We start from the raw sequence: 18,373 nt of genomic DNA, 5'->3' as shown, positions 1-18,373 counted from the left end.
TTAGTTCCAGAGTGCACTGCATGGATTAGCCGTTGAATATAAATCTGATTGATCAAGTTGTCGTAGTCTCTACACTGGGCGGGGATTAGCAAGATTAAACAGGATAAAAGAGCAGTTACTTTGACAACGCTTGAGGGATTATTTACCAAAGCATAATGTTGGGTCAACAATGGATGACAAATCAGTCCGTGCGCACCGTGCTCGATAATGAAGCATAGCGCTCGATTTCATTTGCAGCGAGAGCTGGCCTCGGACCCCTTCGAGATTTCGCGTGAAAATGCGAGCGTTCCGACACTGCTCCTTCAAACCGATGGGAAGTACATTTCCGTCGGAGTTAGACCAACATGGTGGGGGTAAGTAGCCTTCTCGACAATCTAACGTAGATTTAGAACCCAACTTTTACCGAATTTAACCTTCTAAGACATTTATATTTTCAACTGAAGTGTACTTAAGTTTTCACACTTTTCGAAGAATAGCCTCACATTTTTGGTGAACTTGACTGTTTCGAGCATAATGGAGACAAATGAGGTCGATATTATGGTAGACGAAGGGTTTCCGGTCCTATTGATGGTACATTCATTTCTGCACGTTCAACCGTTGTCGTGTTTTCGGCCTCGTAATTTCACGAGAAATCACAAATTTCTCCGTTGTTGCGGCACTCATTGTTGCGTGACGTCACAGTAAACACGATTTTCTGGGGCTGCTGTTTAGTTGTTTTGTCTTTCGTCGTCGTCGTGGCATGTATTTATAAAACATTTTTTTAAATATCAGAAAGTAATACTAGTAGGGACCTGGTTTAACTTTAAACATTGTTATAATTATACCATGGAGGAAGAAATAGACCCTCCATGCTCGTACTACACAGTGAGTCAGTGACAGTTCTAGGCTATTTTGGACATGATATTTACAATACACAAGTTTTTGTCTTCAACTTGCACTTTGTTTTATTGCATTAATATATTTGTTTCTTTAGTCATGTTAGTTGTCATCTTATTATACAAAGTTAAATTTTTAATAACCGGATGTGTTTATATCGCAAACCTTATATTAGCGTGCTACGGAGTACAGTGCCCCCATCTTAGGTCCATATACAATGAGAATTAGCCTGGTTATTTCTGTCAACCTTTTTTTAAATAACTATATGATGGGATCTAAACAATGTAAAATTAAAATCTTATGATACTTTTTTTCCCTCCAAACCTCAGGCCTACCCTTGATGATCTACCGTTGTTTCTAGCTTTTGGATAATTCCGTCACAAAGTACTTGTCGGAGAACGTGAAGTTGAACATTGACTGGTTTCTTCCTGATGTTGTAACCCAGCCAGATTTCTACGGGGTGTTGTAATTATGACTGTTCGGGAATGCCGTGCTCAGAGATGTAGTTGGTATCGCTAGGCTTCCGAGATGAAAGGTGTCAGGACACTTCGTACCTTTGCCTCTTCGCACCCTAGACGCTTCGTACCTTTGCAAGGTACGAAGTGACTATGGGACTCTTCGTACCTTGGACACTTCGTACCTTGGACACTTCGTACCTTCTTACAAGATACTTTAGTACCTCGTACTAAATGAAAGGTTTTGCTGGGTTTTTTTTTTCTCAAGCTAACAGACCCCGAATTGAGTTGAAACTTTTGCATGCTTGTGAATTTATATTTCTGAATATTTTTTTAATTTAAAGTTTAAAGTCTTAAGCCTGGTTCATACTTACTGCGAATGTGAATTCGATATGGATTTTACTTGAATTTTACATCACAACTCTGTTTTCGTTGCGATATTTGCACAATGCAATATTCGCACAATTCAACCTCTGCAAGTTATTTGTGAACTTTTGGTATCAACATTGGTATCGCATTCACATTCGCAGGAAGTGTGAAGCTTCATTTCAGATCAGAGACAGAAAAAATAGTTCAAATGTGAACTTAACGATCAGTAAGCTTTTCAACGAAAAGATCTTTGCCAATAGTATTGTACAATAACTTTAAGATAAAGAGTAAGCATTGTTCAATCATTGCTTTACAGGGTTCCCATCAAGATAAATTACATTATTTTAATCAATATTTATTGGCAGACAAAAATAGTACTTAATGTTGTATTGCAAGTTGCTTGTGATGTTTATAGATAATAGGGAAAATAAGAAACTAGTTGAATTAGAAAGTATAATTTCCACTTTATATGTTTACAGATCTCCTAATACCTGGGTGTTCCTGTAACAACTTTTTTTTAATTTTTCTCCGAGCTGACCTAGCATTAAACAATTATTTAAATAATTAAGACTCTGTAAAGGAAAATGTGGATAATTGCATGAGACATTCCTGCAGCTGAAAGAATCAAATAAATAAATTAATAAATGAAATAAGAAAAGAATGTTGCAGTGTTTAATAAAAAATATGTTGTTAACAAATTGACCAATCCTCACAGAATAAAAGCATGAAAATGGGCAAGTAATGGTGGACCCTTGAAATGCAATAGTGTTTCTTTCATCAAGGTATAAACCACGGCGAATATCTAATACTATTTTCGGTGGAATGGCATATTAAAAAGCTTCAAAAAATAATTTTAATGGATTTAGCCATTGTACGGCAGACCTTCTTTAAACGAATCCCTTTTAGACAAATGCACAATCCTTTGAAAAGCCTGGTACCTCAATGTTTACCCAACACCGCATTAATCAGTGTAACGTTTGAAGTAGGGAACCAGACATGACTGAAGTGTACGGAAACGCTAGGCAAATGACTAGCGTTTCCTTACACAGCAGCTGATTGGTTACACTAGTTACATAGGACATTGAGCATGGTCCATGTTTTGACCAATCACGTGTGGGCTCTCATTTTACAAGCGAGACATGGCGGATTTCTCGATTCTGAACGGTCACGCTGACGAAGACGGATTCTTTTGGTGAACTTGACTGTTTCGAGCTTTCTTGGAAATAACGAATACAGCGAAAGACTACATCAATAGTTTACCTAACAGTCCATCTGTAAAATTCTTCTGCACAATTTGGTTAAATATTAAAAAGATGACGTTTTTGAAGACCATTATTTCTGCACAAAGAGGGTAATGTTTTTTGTCTCATATTTCTTATTTTTGGATACATAAAATTATGGAATAATTTTTGTAGGTACAAGAAAACATTATTACTCCGTTTTATGAAAGTTTTTGTCTGTTAGAGTATTTAATACTCCCGAATTGGATTTTTTAAAATGCGTCCTCCGAGCTCATTATATATTCATAGCCGCGACGGTCATGAATATCTAACAAATGAAATGAAGGGGTTTTCTGACCCTTGCGCACTGACTGAAATCAGTCGTGTAAGACTATCGATGTTTATCTCATCGGATTGTATTCATTATAAATCTGGGTAAACATTAATGTGAATGACTTGTTGTTAGGAGAATGAACTTGGGTTCGTTGCTAGATGGCAGTTGGGTAGTCAACGATGTTTTCAAGTGGTTTGGATTATTATCATGAGAAATGAATAGTGGGACTTAAAGGGGCACTCGAAGGTATGTTCGTGAATTCTGATTGAGCGAAGGTATAGAACTGCACTTTAAATCATTTTAATTTTGCTTTTGATATATGAAATAGTCGACTACCATTGTGATAGGGGCAGTTTTATAATGATGATGGTACAATTAATTATTTGGTTGCCAAACATAAATTATTAGCCCTTTGCATTTAGGCCGCCAAGCTATCAGTCTGTCTGGCATTGTCTTGTTTTTATTTTATTCTTAGTGTTAGGGTTAGTTTGTTTGTTTGACTTCATTAGACCTCCATGATTAGACAGCAACAATTGTTTGTACACTCTCATCATATAGAGCAAGGACCAGAATGCTCTCATCACGTTTCAGTATATTGCATACTTTGCCAACCGCTTTGTAAATCCTGCTGTGACGTCAGGAAGATTACCGCCCTTTTGCGATTGTTTTTAAGGCAGCTCAAATAACACGAAGGGACGAAAAGACACATGCGGCCAGCCATGGTTGGACGTCACCTTAAAGAGTTCATTGAGCCTTAAGTGTTGCTTGACATTCTTTTGAAGTAATACATGGGGCGATTTGGGTGGATTGGATTGTAATTTATTGGTAGTTTAATTTCGGAGATTTCAAAACTATAGTATAAAGTTCGCCTTGAAAAAGGCTTCACACATTAGTGTTATTTAAATATATCGGTAAAAATTATGCTTTGTTTTGAATATTTTTGGTTCCTGGCCTTCAAAATTAAAACTCGGAAATATACATAAAGAAATGTTTATTTATCTTATCTCCTTTGTTAAACGTCAAAACACTTTGATGTCTGTTTTTTGAAGGGTCATTGCAGTTGTTTTGAAGGGGCGGGTTGGTTATGGTTAATTTTGAAAGGCGGGGTTGGTTTGGGTTAGGGTTAGGGTTAACTCGGAAGGGATGGGGTTGGTTAGGGCTATTTTTTGAAGTTCGGGGTTGGTTAAGGTAAAGTTGCGTGAAGAAGTTGTGTGAATCTTGGCTTTTTGTGCATTAGGTAATTTATTTTTTAGCTTGCAGTGCTGATAATCTGAAATCATTAACATCATTAATACTACATCAAACTCATATTATCCCATCAATTAACTGATCATTTTACTCTTGCCTGATACACCATGTAATTGTCTCTTCTTGAAAACATGAGGTGATGTCTCTGTGAGAGCCGGTTGGTTTATTCAATGTAATGTGCTCTAAAGTAGTCGTTATATAAGAGACGGTGACAACGACGAGAGTACAGTTGTCGAAATATTGAGACAAACCAACCGGCTTTTCCAGACATTTTGTTCGAAAGCAACATTAGTTCATGTTCAAACAGTTATGACATCAATCGAATGATTAACAATAATTGCAGATCATATCGAACGAGGCTGAAGTTTTCAGTAAACGTTGTATACAGGGTTTTTACATATTAGTACATTTTTATGACGTCATTAGATTCATTTTCAATAGTAATTTTGTAATGTAAATGTATTCGAATTATCATTCTGCCGATGGTTATGTGAATTTATTAACAATTAAAGTTATTTTTTTACACAATCATGAAACTATTAATACAACAATAGTATATTTTGAATACAGTTGTTTGCTCTTTACTGCACAATGAACTCTAAAGCAAGTGTAATAGCAATAATAGAATAATAAACGAAGCTGCCAATTGCCCCGCTTTCAGAATATATATTTTTTTATGAGAGAAACTGAACAACAAAAACTCTGCTTAAAATATTATATATAAAGCTGGATATTCTTAATTAGGAAAACGGTCTAAGAACAGATTACCATAAGGCGCATGACAGTTAACCACAGGGCACGTTGCCTTCGGTTTGGACGCTTTTGGATTACAAAGCGTTTGTTATGAACTGAACAAGATTGGAAAGATATTTGAAAATAAAAAATATAATGATTCACACAATGTCCATTAATGTGTTTTTCTGGTATTTTTTTAACTCTTAATTTGTTTTTGTTTTTAGATGTTTGTTTTTGTGTTTGGGTGTGTACCCCACATAATGGTGGACCGTATGTTCAACCATGTAGGTCTATATTTCTACCTCCATGCTTCAACGTTGTATTTCTAGAGGCAAATGTTGTTGTAAATCACCACTCTTTAAAAAGAATAAGCAGCATTTCCAACAGCAACATTTTGAGAGATTCGAAGGCGATGTGTAGCCTACCTTACAGCTTGACCAAAAAGGAAAGTAGTTTTCAAGAACATTGAGCCACCCTTTACATGTGCAGCATTGCCGAGGATACTTTTGGGCGCTGGCAGATTACCTTGCGAGGGAGATTACATTCCCTATCATGCCAGCCTGCTGAAGTGCTGCCTGCTGGATAATCATAGACTTCGGCGCAAGATTGGCCACCGTTTTGGTTATCTGGCTGCTCATTATGCCATCTGTTGTCCTGCTCGTCAGTGGTGCCTTCACCCAAACACACCCAGGTACCTGATAAGAGTCAATTAGAAATAAAAAGCCTCATTATACATCAATTTTAGGAGGCGATACTTTAAAAGGCAAAACATATCTTTGGTTTTTAGAACCGTTTGATCATTTTTCGTTGTAGCCCCCCCCCCCTCCTCCCACTGGGTGACATTTTGGCCTTGCGTGATTTTCTATAAAATAAACCTACTTATAAGGAAAATAGCGCCCTCTCTTGACTTGAACCGTGAACAGCAACTACAAAACTTCCTTTCTTTTCCAGATTTCTGTTCTTATTTCACATTTAAGACCGAGCTGTGATATGAAACACATATTGACTGGATTAATTCGGTAACTAGTGTACGTCTATTCCCCCTCGGGCTTGTGAGTGTATAATAACTCACTTGAAATCGAGAGCGAAATATCACAATTTTTTTTCACGAGCTTTTGTAATTTATGTCGAGCTCTCGCGATATTTCATTTTGAGCGTCAAAAACTAAACATTCTGAGCTGTCGAAATAATTTCTAGCGAAATGATTTTGTTATAATTTTGTTTGAGCTTTTGCAATTTATCATTTTTAATTTTAGTTTTCATGAACCCTTCGTGCAAACGCTTCGAGGACCGTTTTGACAACTTGAAATCATTTCGAGAGTCTCTAACAAACATTGCCGTATCCCTCGGAAAATATAATATCTGGACTCCCTTTTCTGTTTCTGTAATCCATCAAAAGCACATTTGCATGATTGGCAATAAAAACAATGAAGAAACAGGGGACGATCCAAATAAGACAAATTTCATGGAGATGACGATAAACAATCATCAACATTTGTATGGCGTCATGTTTCTCTTATTTTGAGACGTTTCCCTTTTTCCGTTGCCCTCACCCTGGTGTGGGCGATTTGTTGTAAAATAAAACGAATTATAAGTTTCTTTAAATGTACATACCTTCAGTTTGAATGTCGTTGCAACCAATCCAGTACCTTGTGCAGCTGCACATCTTGAGAAGGTGTTGTAACTCTTCTTTAGATTGAGTGACAACCATCGACCCACCCAACTCAACACAAGTCTGCTTGCCCTCTTCCCATGTAACGTCAGCGTCATGCATCTTGTAGCACTTGTCTTGCCACTGGCTCCAAGTTGGAGGGCATCGCGGTGTCCCTCTGATGGAGGCCACACACTGCCCATTGCCGGCAGCGTAGTTTGCCATTATAAATATACCAACAACACCCAGCAGTTTGCTCGCCATCGTCACGACATCAACTGCTGGCAAAAGAGACTTACTCCCAAATGTTATTTTAAAATAGACAGTCAAGCAAAGTATAACCCTCACGAGAATAGAGTTATAAAACGATCAAAACCAACACAAAAGAAACTGGCACACGAGCTCTCCCATCTTAACAATGCAATCAATAAAAAGTCTAGAAAAATATGAATATGCAAATTAACCAATGACGTGTTTGGGTTTGTGGTTTCATCGTATTCAATTATCTTTTACCGTACAGGATCAAATAATCTTCATTGTGTATATGTTGGGCGCGATCGGTCAATCTGCGCGATCAACCGATCGCGCTGCGCTATTGAACGATCAAATTAAGATCAATTGGTCGCGCAGCAATCGGTCGATCGCGCAACAATCGGTCGATCGCGCAACAATCGGTCGATCGCGCAATGACATCTTTGCGCGATTGACCGATTGCGCTACGAGTATTTTTTCCCGTTATCAGCGGATCGCGCAGGAAAGGCTTTGCGCGATCTACCGATCGTGCAGGAATGGGTTTGCGCGATCGATCGCGCCCAACATATATAAGGAAATAAATCTGGTTTGTATGGGGATGCATTTGTTGTATTTTCCAGAAATTTCCCCCAAATTACGGTATTTTGTTATAAAAAAGAAGAGAGATTTTCGAAATTCAAGAGACTAATATACAAAAGATAGTACATGGGCTCATGTTTCGACCCTAGCAGAGTCTTTCTGGTCGAGTCAGTCCCATCAGGTTTGCCCCATGTTGAGTCTTTTTTGTTTAATCACAAAATGACACTTCAGAAACATTATTCCTTTCATAATAATGCTTACATAGAGTCAGTCAGTTAATGTTGGAGAGTGGGCGTAGGTTAGGGTTAATTTCGAAGGGTCGGTGTCTGGGGGTAGTTTGAGCATGTTTGGGGTTGGTAAGGGTTAATTATTAAGTTGGTTCGGGGTCGATCACGGTAAATTGTGGCGGGTTTGGGTTGGTTAGGGTTAGACTAACATTTATTTTGAAAAATGGTTAGGGATAATTTTTAAGGTTTTTAATTGGTTTTTTAACTTTGAACTTTCAGGTTTCGTTAGGGTTAACTGTGAAGGGTCGGGTAGTTTTCACACAAATCGTTTTAGAGAAATTGAGTGAAGATGGCTCTTTGTGCATATAAGTAATTTATTCGTTAGCTTGCAGTGCTGAGAAGGTATCTTAAAACATGAACATATAATACTTATACTCGTACTGTACCATAAATTAATTATTAGTATGAAATACATATACTCTTGCCTGATACACCATGTAATTGTCTCTTCTTGAAAACATGAGGTGATGTCTCTGTGAGAGCCGGTTGGTTTATTCAATGTAGTGTGCTCTAAAGTAATCGTTATATAAGAGACAGTGACAACGACGAGATTACAGTTGTCGAAATATTGAGACAAACCAACCGGCTTTTCCAGTCACATCATTAATTGGTTTACACATGTACCTATATATTAAACTAATATGTATTCACGTGTAAAGATTCAAATATCACGTAATCAACCCTATTCACATAATAATATACAACGTTTGTAGATTATCTAAACTTACATATTTGAATTATGTTCAGTTTATAAATAAAGCAAAGGCAATGTTATTACAAAGCGAAATTGACGACCAAACATGTTATTTAGCAATTCCAAGAATTCGCGCTGTTGATTGACCAAAATGTACTTTCATTAAGTATAACACTGTGAGATAATGGTTTGAGTGATTCACGCCTTGACAATACCGTTAACAATGTGTGTTAGTAGTTCATGGGACCAACATTAGGGAATTCTTGGACTTACACTATAGTTAAAGACACTGGACACTATTGGTAATTGTCTAAGACCAGTTTCCTCACTTGGTGTATCTCAACTTATGCATAAAATAACAAACCTGTGATATAAGTTGCGATATAATAATGAAAGAAAAAACACCCTTGTCACACAAAGTTGTTTGCGTTTAGATGGTTGATTTCGAGACCTCAAATTCTAAACAAGAGGTCTCGAAATCAAATTCGTGGAAAATTACTTCTTTCTCGAAAACTATGTCACTTCAGGGGAGCCGTTTCTCACAATTGTTTATACCATCAACCTCTCCCCATTACTCGTCACCAAGAATGGTTTTATGCTAGTAAATATTTTGAGTAATTACCAATAGTGTCCACTGCCTTTAACCTGAGTTAGATTTTGCCTTGTATTATAAAATATTCCAGCTTTGAGTTTTCAACTTGATTAGTATTACTGTTTCAAAACTTAATTGTGAAAAAAAGTTAACTGGACACTTTTGGTAATTACTGATAATGATTGTTAGCATAAAACCTTCTTGGTAACGAGTAATGGGGAGCTGATGGTAGTATACATTTTGAGAAACAGCTCCCTCTGAAGTGGGGGAGCTTTTTGAGAAAGAAGCAATTTTTTTATAAAATATTTGAATTTGATTTCGAGACCAATCAAGCATCTGAAAGCACACATTTTTTGTGCAACAAGAGCGATTTTCTTCCATTATTCTCTCGCAACTTCGACAACCAATTGAGCTAAAATTGTCACAGGTTTGCTATTTTATGCATATCTTGAGACACACCAACTGAGAAGACTGGTCTTTGACAATTACCAAAAGTGTCCAGTGTACTAATGTTAAAGTCACCTGGAAATAGGATTTTTTTCTTTCAAACATAAAGTATATGCTTACGAACAATAAAACAATTGTTTTAGTAATTGTTTGTCACGATTTATATGTTTAAAAAATATATAAAGTTGTTTGGGGGGCTGACTCCGCCTACCCCTTTTGTGACGTCAATCGAGGCAGATTTTGCCTGCAATACGTATAGTAAACACACTTGCAAAGTACATGTACGTCCAAGTCGTGAGTTGGTACGTTTCAAAACGTGTTTTTCTGCATTCAGCAGCAATACACCTGGTCGGCATTGCCGGAAAAAAACAAAACTTTTTTTTTTTAAACGTACAAACTCACGACTTGGTCCGTACATGTACTTTGCAATTGTGTTTACTCTTTGCATTACAGGCAAAGTCTGCCTCGATTGACGTCACGAACAGCGCCCTCTCGGGTCGGGGTCTACTCTTAAATTTGTAAATAAAATAAGAACTGATTTTTTAAAACCTTAGTTAACTGTTTATTCACATTCCACTCATCAAAACACATATATTAGTGACAAAAGCTTTATTTTGAAAAAATACCACTTCCAGGTGACTTTAAGTAAGAAAATGAATCTGGTTGTGAATGAAATTACTTGCACGGGGATGCATTTGTTGTATTTTCAGTTGTTTTTACTGGCTGAGGACTTTACCCGTGAGGATAACTTGTTACGTACATTAATTACTTCGATAAATAGTGCTGTTGAGTCGTCTTATTATAGATTCTTGATATATGGCCTTTTGACTTATGTTGGTCAACGATGATCTTGTAACAAAGAAACAAAACGCTACGACAGAAAAGTTTAAAATGTTCCCCCGGGTAGCCTACAGTCTTTTATCATCGCAAGAAGAGAGATTTTCGAAATTCAAGAGATTTTTTTTTTAAATAGTTAATGGCCTTTCTCGAAGGGTAAGAAGATTAATTATTTACTGAGATATGTTTGAGATCGAGTCGGTCCCATCATAGGTTTACCCCATGTCGAGTCGGTCCCACCCAAGGTTTGCCCCATGTCGAGTCGGTCCCACCCTAGGTTTGCCCAGTGTCGAGTCGGTCCCACCCTAGGTTTGCCCCATGTCGAGTCGGTCCCACCCTAGGTTTGCCCCATGTCGAGTCGGTCCCATCATAGGTTTGCCCCATGTCGAGTCGGTCCCACCCTAGGTTTGCCCCATGTCGAGTCGGTTCCACCCTAGGTTTGCCCCATGTCGAGTCGGTCCCACCCTTAGTTTGCCCCATGTCGAGTCGGTCCCATCAAAGGTTTGCCCCATGTCGAGTCGGTCCCACCCTAGGTTTACCCCATGTTGAGTTTATTTTGTTGAATCAAAGATTTTTACTTCAGAAACATTATTCCTTTCATGATAATGCTTACAAAGAATTCAGTCAATTAATGTTGTAGGGTCGGGTGTAGGGGTAATTTTTAGCAAGTTTGGGGTTGGTTGGGGTTAATAAGGGTCGGGGCTGGTGAGTTGGTTCGGGGTTCACGGTCAATTGTGGAGGGTCGGGGTTAGTTAGGGTTGCTTATTTTGAAGGGTCGGGGCTGGTTAGTTGGTTTTGGGGTTCACGGTCAAGTTAGGATTAATTTTGAAGGTTCTGAATTGGTTAGAGTTCACTTTGAACTTTCATTGTGAAGGGTCTGGTTGCAATTTTTCACACAAGTCGTTTTAGAGAAATTGAGTGTAACATGGCTCTTTGTGCAATGTAATTTATTTGTTAGCTTGCAGTGCTGAGAAAGTATCTTAAAACATGAACATCATTAGTACTTAATATATATATATACTTATACTCGTGCAGTACCATCAATTAATTATTAGTATCAAATACATTGACTCTTGCCTGATACACCATTGTAATTGTCTCTTCTTGAAAACATGAGGTGATGTCTCTGTGAGAGCCGGTTGGTTTATTCAATGTAATGTGCTCTAAAGTAGTCGTTATATGAGACAGTGACAACGACGAGAGTTCCCGTTGTCGAAATATTGAGACAATCCAACCGGCTTTTCCAGGCCCATCATTCAATCATGTTTAGTTCCTACCCATAAGTTAATGTCTTCAAGTGTAAATATTTAAATATCATGTGATCAACCCTGTTCACATAATTATGTACAATATTTGTAGATTATCTAAACTTACATTTTTGAATTATTTTCAGTTAATATATAATTTAAAGGCAATATAATTACAAAGCGAAATCGTACGACCAAATATTATTATTGGGCAGTTCCAAGAATTCGCGCAGTTGGTTGGGGTCAATAGCGACATTCAGAAAGTTTAACCCTCTAAAACGCAACTGAGATAATATGATTTCAGTGATATCTGCCTAGACAATGCAGTCAACAATGTGTGTGTTATTAGTTGTTAGGACCAACATAGTGCTGGGCCACAAAGGCAATTCTTTGAGTTGCACTATTGTTTGCGAGAAATTAGTAGATTTTGCCTTGTATTTATAAAATATTCCAGGTTTGGGTTTTCAACTTAATTAATATTTTTATTTCAAAAATATTGCGAAAATAAAGTTTAATATACTAACTACTAATGTTAATTGCAATGCCGCTACGCATATCGCCACAAAAATGTTTAAACTAAAACTTGCAAATAACCCGGTAAAAATAATGTACCATTACGGCTGCCCTATTAAGCTTTTTACCGATTCGCAAAACAGATACCCATGCGGGGGCAATACCAATCCATCCAATAACCCAATCCTCTGAATAAATTAGACAACGTCACCATTGAACAAACCAAAGAGATCACCTTTTGTCAAAATAGTAGCCCCTTTTGAAACCAACATTATACTTCATTATTTGAAACATAATAAAAACAATCGTAAATTAAAAGCTCACAGATCTTATCAAGCAAAGCCGAGTTTTTCAGTGGACGGCGCACATGGAATGCATGTTACATCTTTGAGATTTATATATTTTTATATATTTTTAGGACGTGATAAAACTCCTTTAAAGACACCCGACACCTTTGGTAATAATTGTCAAAGACCAGTCTTCTAACTTGGTGTATCTCAACATATGCACAAAATAAAAAACCTGTGAAAATTTGAATTCAATTGGTCGTTGAAGTTGCGAGATAATAATGGAAGAAAAAACACCCTTGTCACACGAAGTTTTGTGCTTTCAGATGCTTGATTTTGGGACCTCAAAATCTAATTCTGAGGTCTCGAAATCAAATTCAAATGTAGTGGAAAATTATTTCTTTCTCAAATATTACGTAACTTCAGAGGGAGCCATTTCTCACAATGTTTTATACTATCAACAGCTCTCCATTGCTGGTTATCAAGTAAGTTTTTATGCTAACAATTATTTTGAGTAATTACCAAAAGTGTCCAGTGCCTTTAAAACAATAAGTTTCATGAAAGATGGCAGTTAGAGACAAGAGTTTCCCGAAAACGTACTAGACAAGAATTGAGCTTCCCAAAACAAACTTTTATATTTTGAAATGAATAAGTTTCCGATTCAAGAAAAGGAATACACAAGGACCATGTTCCAAACTAAAAACTGCCTTTTTGTTGAAACATTTTTAAACAATGACGTCATATCATTTTTTGCCGATGCATGGTATTGTGAATTTATTAACAATAAGGTTATTTTTTTCACACAATCATTAAAACCATAATCTAACTTTTGTAGGCTTACTGCACAGTGAACTTTATAGCAAAACGGCCAATTGCTCCACTTTCAGAATTGAATGTGGAATATTATTTTTTGAGAGAAACTGAACTTCAAATAATTTGCTTGAATTGAAATATCAAGAAGGATGATTCCATACATTTTCTTTAATCTTAAACAAAAGTAGTCTGCGCAGAATGTTGAGCCACCCTTTATACGTGCAGCATTGCCGAGGATACTGTTGGGCGCTGGCAGATTACCTTGCGAAGGAGATAACATTCCCTATCATGCCAGCCTGCTGAATAGCCGCCTGATGTAAAATCATAGACTTCTGCACAAGCTTGGCCACCGTCTAGGTCATTTGGCTGCCCATTATACCATCTGTTGTCATGATCGTCAATGGTACCTTCACCCAAACACACCCAGGTACCTGAACCAAAGTCAATCAGAAAAAAGCCTCATTAGGCATATATAATAATTATTTACATTTTGGGAGTCGTTTGTTACTGAAAGATCAATTTAAACGAAGTAAACATTTTGTGTTTTGTTGTTTGTAATTATTACTTACACAGTAAGCTAGGTTAAATTAGTGGAACTTAATAAAAAAAATTGTTTCATAATGTGTACAATTTATTTTGCTGAGTAAACCAAATTTGTTTACGGACAGGTACAAAAAGTCCGATAGCTTCATTGTGTGTAATTAAAGAGCATTGAAACGGAGCTGAAAACAATCAATTAGCTCGGTGTTCAGAATGATTTTGGTGTGTGCTCAAAATAAACCATTAGGCCTATAACTCGCTTGAAATCGAGAGCAAAATATCACAATTTTTTCTCGAGCTTTTGTTGCAATTTATGTCGAGCTCTCGCGATATTTCATTTTCAGCGTCAAAAACTAAACATTCTGAGCTGTCGAAATAATTTCTAGCGAAATGATTTTGTCTATAATTTGGTTTAGCTTTTGCAATTTATCATTTTTATTTTCAGTTTTCATGGACCCTTCGTGCAAACGCTTCGAGGACCGTTTTGACAACTTAAAGGCAGTGGACACTATTGGTAATTGTCAAAAACTAGCCTTCCCAGTTGGTTTATCTCAACATATGCATAAAATAACAAACCTGTGAAAATTTGAGCTCAATCGGTCATCGAACTTGGGAGATAATAATGAAAGAAAAAACACCCTTGTTACACGAAGTTGTGTGCGTTTAGATGGTTGATTTCGAGACCTCAAGTTCTAAACTTGAGGTCTCGAAATCAAATTCGTCGAAAATTACTTCTCTCTCGAAAACTATGGCACTTCAGAGGGAGCCGTTTCTCACAATGTTTTATACCACCAACCTCTCGTCATTACTCGTCACCAAGAAAGGTTTTATGCTGATAAATATTTTGAGTAACTACCAATAGTGTCCACTGCCTTTAAAATCATTTCGAGAGTCTCTAACAAACATTGCCGTATCCCTCAGAAAATATAATATCTGGACTCCAATTTCTGTTTCTGTAATCCATCAAAAGCACATTTGCATGATTGGCATGAAAAAAACAATGAAGAAACAGGGAACGATCCAAATAAGGACAATCATCAACATTTGTATGGCGTCATGTTTCTCTTATTTTGAGACGTTTCCCTTTTTCCGTTGCCCTCACCCTGGCATTGGCGATTTGTTGTAAAATAAAACGAATTATAAGTTTCTTTAAATGTACACACCTTCAGTTTGAATGTAGTTGCAACCAATCCAGTACTGTCTGCAGCTGCACATGTTGAGAAGGTGTTGTAACTCTTCTTTAGATTGGGTGACAACCATCACCCCACCCAACTCAACACACTGCTGCTTGCCCTCTTGCCATGTAACGTCAGCGTCATGCACCTTGTAGCACTTGTCTCGCCACTGGCTCCAAGTTGGAGGGCATCGCGGTGTCCCTCTGATGGAGGCAACACACTGCCCATTGCCGGCAGCGTAGTTTGCCATTATAAATATACCAACAACACCCAGCAGTTTGCTCGCCATCGTCACGATATCAACTCCTGACAACACTACTTCCAGTTTAAACAAAAATAGACACCAAGCAATAAGTATAACCTTCACGAGAATGGAATTATAAAACGATCAAAACCAACACAAAAGAAACTGGAACACGAGCTCTCCCATCTTAACAATGCAATCAATAAAAAGTCAAGAAAAATATGAATATGCAAATTAACCAATGACGTGTTTGGATTTGTGGTTTCATCGTATTCAATTATCTTTTACCGTATATAATCTTCATTGTGTATATAAGGAAATAAATCTGGTTTGTATGGGGATGCATTTGCTGTATTTTCCAGAAATTTCCCCCAAATTACGGTATTTTGTTATAAAAAAGAAGAGAGATTTTTGAAATTCAAGAGATTAATATACAAAAGATAGTACATGGGCTCATGTTTCGACCCTAGCAGAGTCTTTCTGGTCGAGTCAGTCCCATCAGGTTTGCCCATAACAGGTTGAGTTTATTTTTGTTGAATCACAAAATGACACTTCAGAAACATTATTCCTTTCCTAACAATGCTTACATAGAGTCAGTCAGTTAATGTTGGAGAGTCGGCGTAGGTTAGGGTTAATTTCGAAGGGTCGGTGTCTGGGGGTAGTTTGAGCATGTTTGGGGTTGGTAAGGGTTAATTATTTAGTTGGTTCGGGGTCGATCACGGTAAATTGTGGCGGGTTTGGGTTGGTTAGGGTTAGACTTACATTTATTTTGAAAAATGGTTAGGGATAATTTTTAAGGTTCTGAATTGGTTAGGGTTAAAGCCATTGGACACTTTCGGTAAACAGTTTTGTCCAAAGGCCCACACTTCGTGTATCACAACTTATATATAAAATAACAAACGTGTGAAAATTTTTGCTCAACCGGTCATCGGAGTCGGGAGAAAATAACGGGAAAACCCACTCGTTTTTTCGCACGTTTCGCCGTTTCATGACATGTGTTTACTATAAATCAGTAATTCTCGATGTCGAGAATTGATAATTGTTTCAATGTTTTCTCAAAAAGTAAAGCATTTCATGTCATAATATTTCAAGAGAAGTCTTTCACCATTACCTTCTTTAAACCCGGTAAGTTATTTGTAAATCTGTGAACTTTTGTTTTTGTTTTCTGTTCCAAAAGTGTATAATGGCTTTAACTTTGAACTTTCAGGTTCGTTAGGGTTAACTGTGAAGGGTCGGGTAGCAAGTTTTCACACAAATTGTTTAAGAGAAATTGAGTGAAACATGGCTCTTTGTGCATATAAGTAATGTATTTGTTAGCTTGCAGATCTGAGAAGGTATCTTAAAACATGAACATATAATACTTATACTCGTACTGTACCATAAATTAATTATTAGTATTAAATACATTTACTCTTTCCTGATACACCATGTGATTGTCTCTTCTTGAAAACATGAGGTGGTGGTTCAGTGAGAGCCGGTTGGTTTATTCAGTGTAATGTGCTCTAAAGTAGTCGTTATATAAGAGACAGTGATAACGACGAGAGTACAGTTGTCGAAATATTGAGACAAACCAACCGGCATTTCCGAGCCCATCATTAATTGGTTCAAAACATGTACCTAAAACTAATATGCTAAAATTGTCACAGGTTTGTTATTTTATGCATATGTTGAGACACACCAAGTGAGAAGACTGGTCTTTGACAATTAGCAAAAGTGTCCAGTGTACTAATGTTAATACCAGACCGCTACACATTGCCACTGCAATGTTTTAACTTAAAACTATGCGAATAACCAGCTCAAAATAATGTACCCAGTATTATTTTATATATACGGCTACCATATTCAAAGCTCATTGAATTACCAATTCTCAAAACAGATACTCGCGCGGGGCTGCTATTCTACCAACTCACACTACTGAATAAATTAGACAACGTTACCATTGAGCAAACCAAGGATCCTTTTGTCAAATTAGCAGCTCCTTTCTAAACTATTATTTTACTTCATTTTTTTTTCAAGTGACAGTAATAAAAACAATCGTAAATCAAAAACTCGCACATATTATCGAACGAGGCTGCATTTTTTCACAGGGACTGCATGTTGTATTTTTTAGATGTATTTCTACATTTTTATGATGTCAAATCATTGAATTCCTTTGAACAGGTCCCGAAATCAGTGCGTTTAACAAGTGCCTTTTGGTTTGAACCTGTTTAAAACTGCAATGACGTCATGCCATTCTGCCGATGGTTTTGTGAATTTGTTAACAATAATATACTTTTTTCATAGTTTATTTATTCGTAATGCCCAGTGAAGGCTATAACAAAATATACAAATAATAATACTAATAATTGACCTTGCCGATGCTCCACTTTCAAAGTTATTTGTAAATCTGTGAACTTTTATTTTTGTTTCTGTTCCGAAAGTGTCTAATGGCTTTAAAAGGGGTACTGAGGAATTCATAACAGCAACATCATTTTAAAGAAATTTGAAGGCAATGCTTACCTTTATTCTTCATCAAAAGTAGTTTGCGCAGAATATTGTGCAACCCTTTCACGGGACTGTTGGGCGCTGGCAGATTACCTTGCGTGTAGCATGGCATTCCTATGGTGGCCCTGAAGGGACATCGCACATCGCAAATATCTTTGCAAATATTATTTGCGATGTCGCAAATATCTTTGCAAATATCTTTGCAAATATTTGCGATGTCGCAAATATCTTTGCAAATATCTTTGCAGATATTTGTGATGTCGCAAATATCTTTGCAAATATCTTTGCAGATATTTGCGATGTCGCAAATATCTTTGCAAATATCTTTGCAAATATTTGCGATGTCGCAAATATCATTGCAAATATCTTTGCAGATATTTGCGTTGTTGCAAATATCATTGCAAATATCTTTGCAGATATTTGCGATGTCGCACATTTTATCTCATACCTTGTCGCATACTTTGTCGCATAGTTTGCATATTTGTGGCGAGAAA

General features: G+C 37.0%; 1 protein-coding gene and 1 long non-coding RNA gene across 2 annotated transcripts; one reads left to right on the top strand and one right to left on the bottom strand.

Annotated features, from left to right (window-relative positions):
- Positions 1–191: 191 nt before the first annotated feature.
- On the top strand, positions 192–1,985 carry LOC139944151 (uncharacterized). Its single transcript, XR_011786921.1, has 2 exons — positions 192–353; positions 1,206–1,985. It is a non-coding gene; the product is annotated as an uncharacterized lncRNA (long non-coding RNA).
- Positions 1,986–13,649: 11,664 nt separating this feature from the next.
- LOC139944107 (C-type lectin domain family 4 member M-like) lies at positions 13,650–15,440 on the bottom strand. The gene is made up of 2 exons (XM_071941060.1): positions 15,140–15,440; positions 13,650–13,867 (listed from the first exon to the last, which is right to left on the bottom strand). The coding sequence occupies exons 1-2, from the start codon at positions 15,438–15,440 to the stop codon at positions 13,650–13,652; spliced, it is 519 nt and encodes a 172-aa protein (XP_071797161.1).
- Positions 15,441–18,373: the final 2,933 nt, after the last annotated feature.

This window comes from Asterias amurensis, chromosome 11 (genome assembly GCF_032118995.1).
Source record: "Asterias amurensis chromosome 11, ASM3211899v1".
Lineage (NCBI taxonomy): Eukaryota > Metazoa > Echinodermata > Asteroidea > Forcipulatida > Asteriidae > Asterias > Asterias amurensis.
The sequence above is the reverse complement of the archived record's forward strand: the minus strand, read 5'-3'. Positions and strand labels throughout refer to the sequence as shown.

Bases quoted from the DNA above. Each gene is read 5' to 3' on its own strand.
- LOC139944107 (XM_071941060.1), bottom strand. From the start codon at position 15,440: ATGGCGAGCAAACTGCTGGGTGTTGTTGGTATATTTATAATGGCAAAC. The intron at 13,868-15,139 runs GTGTGTACATTT...ACTTTGGTTCAG, and splicing joins CAACTACATTCAAACTGAAG to GTACCTGGGTGTGTTTGGGT.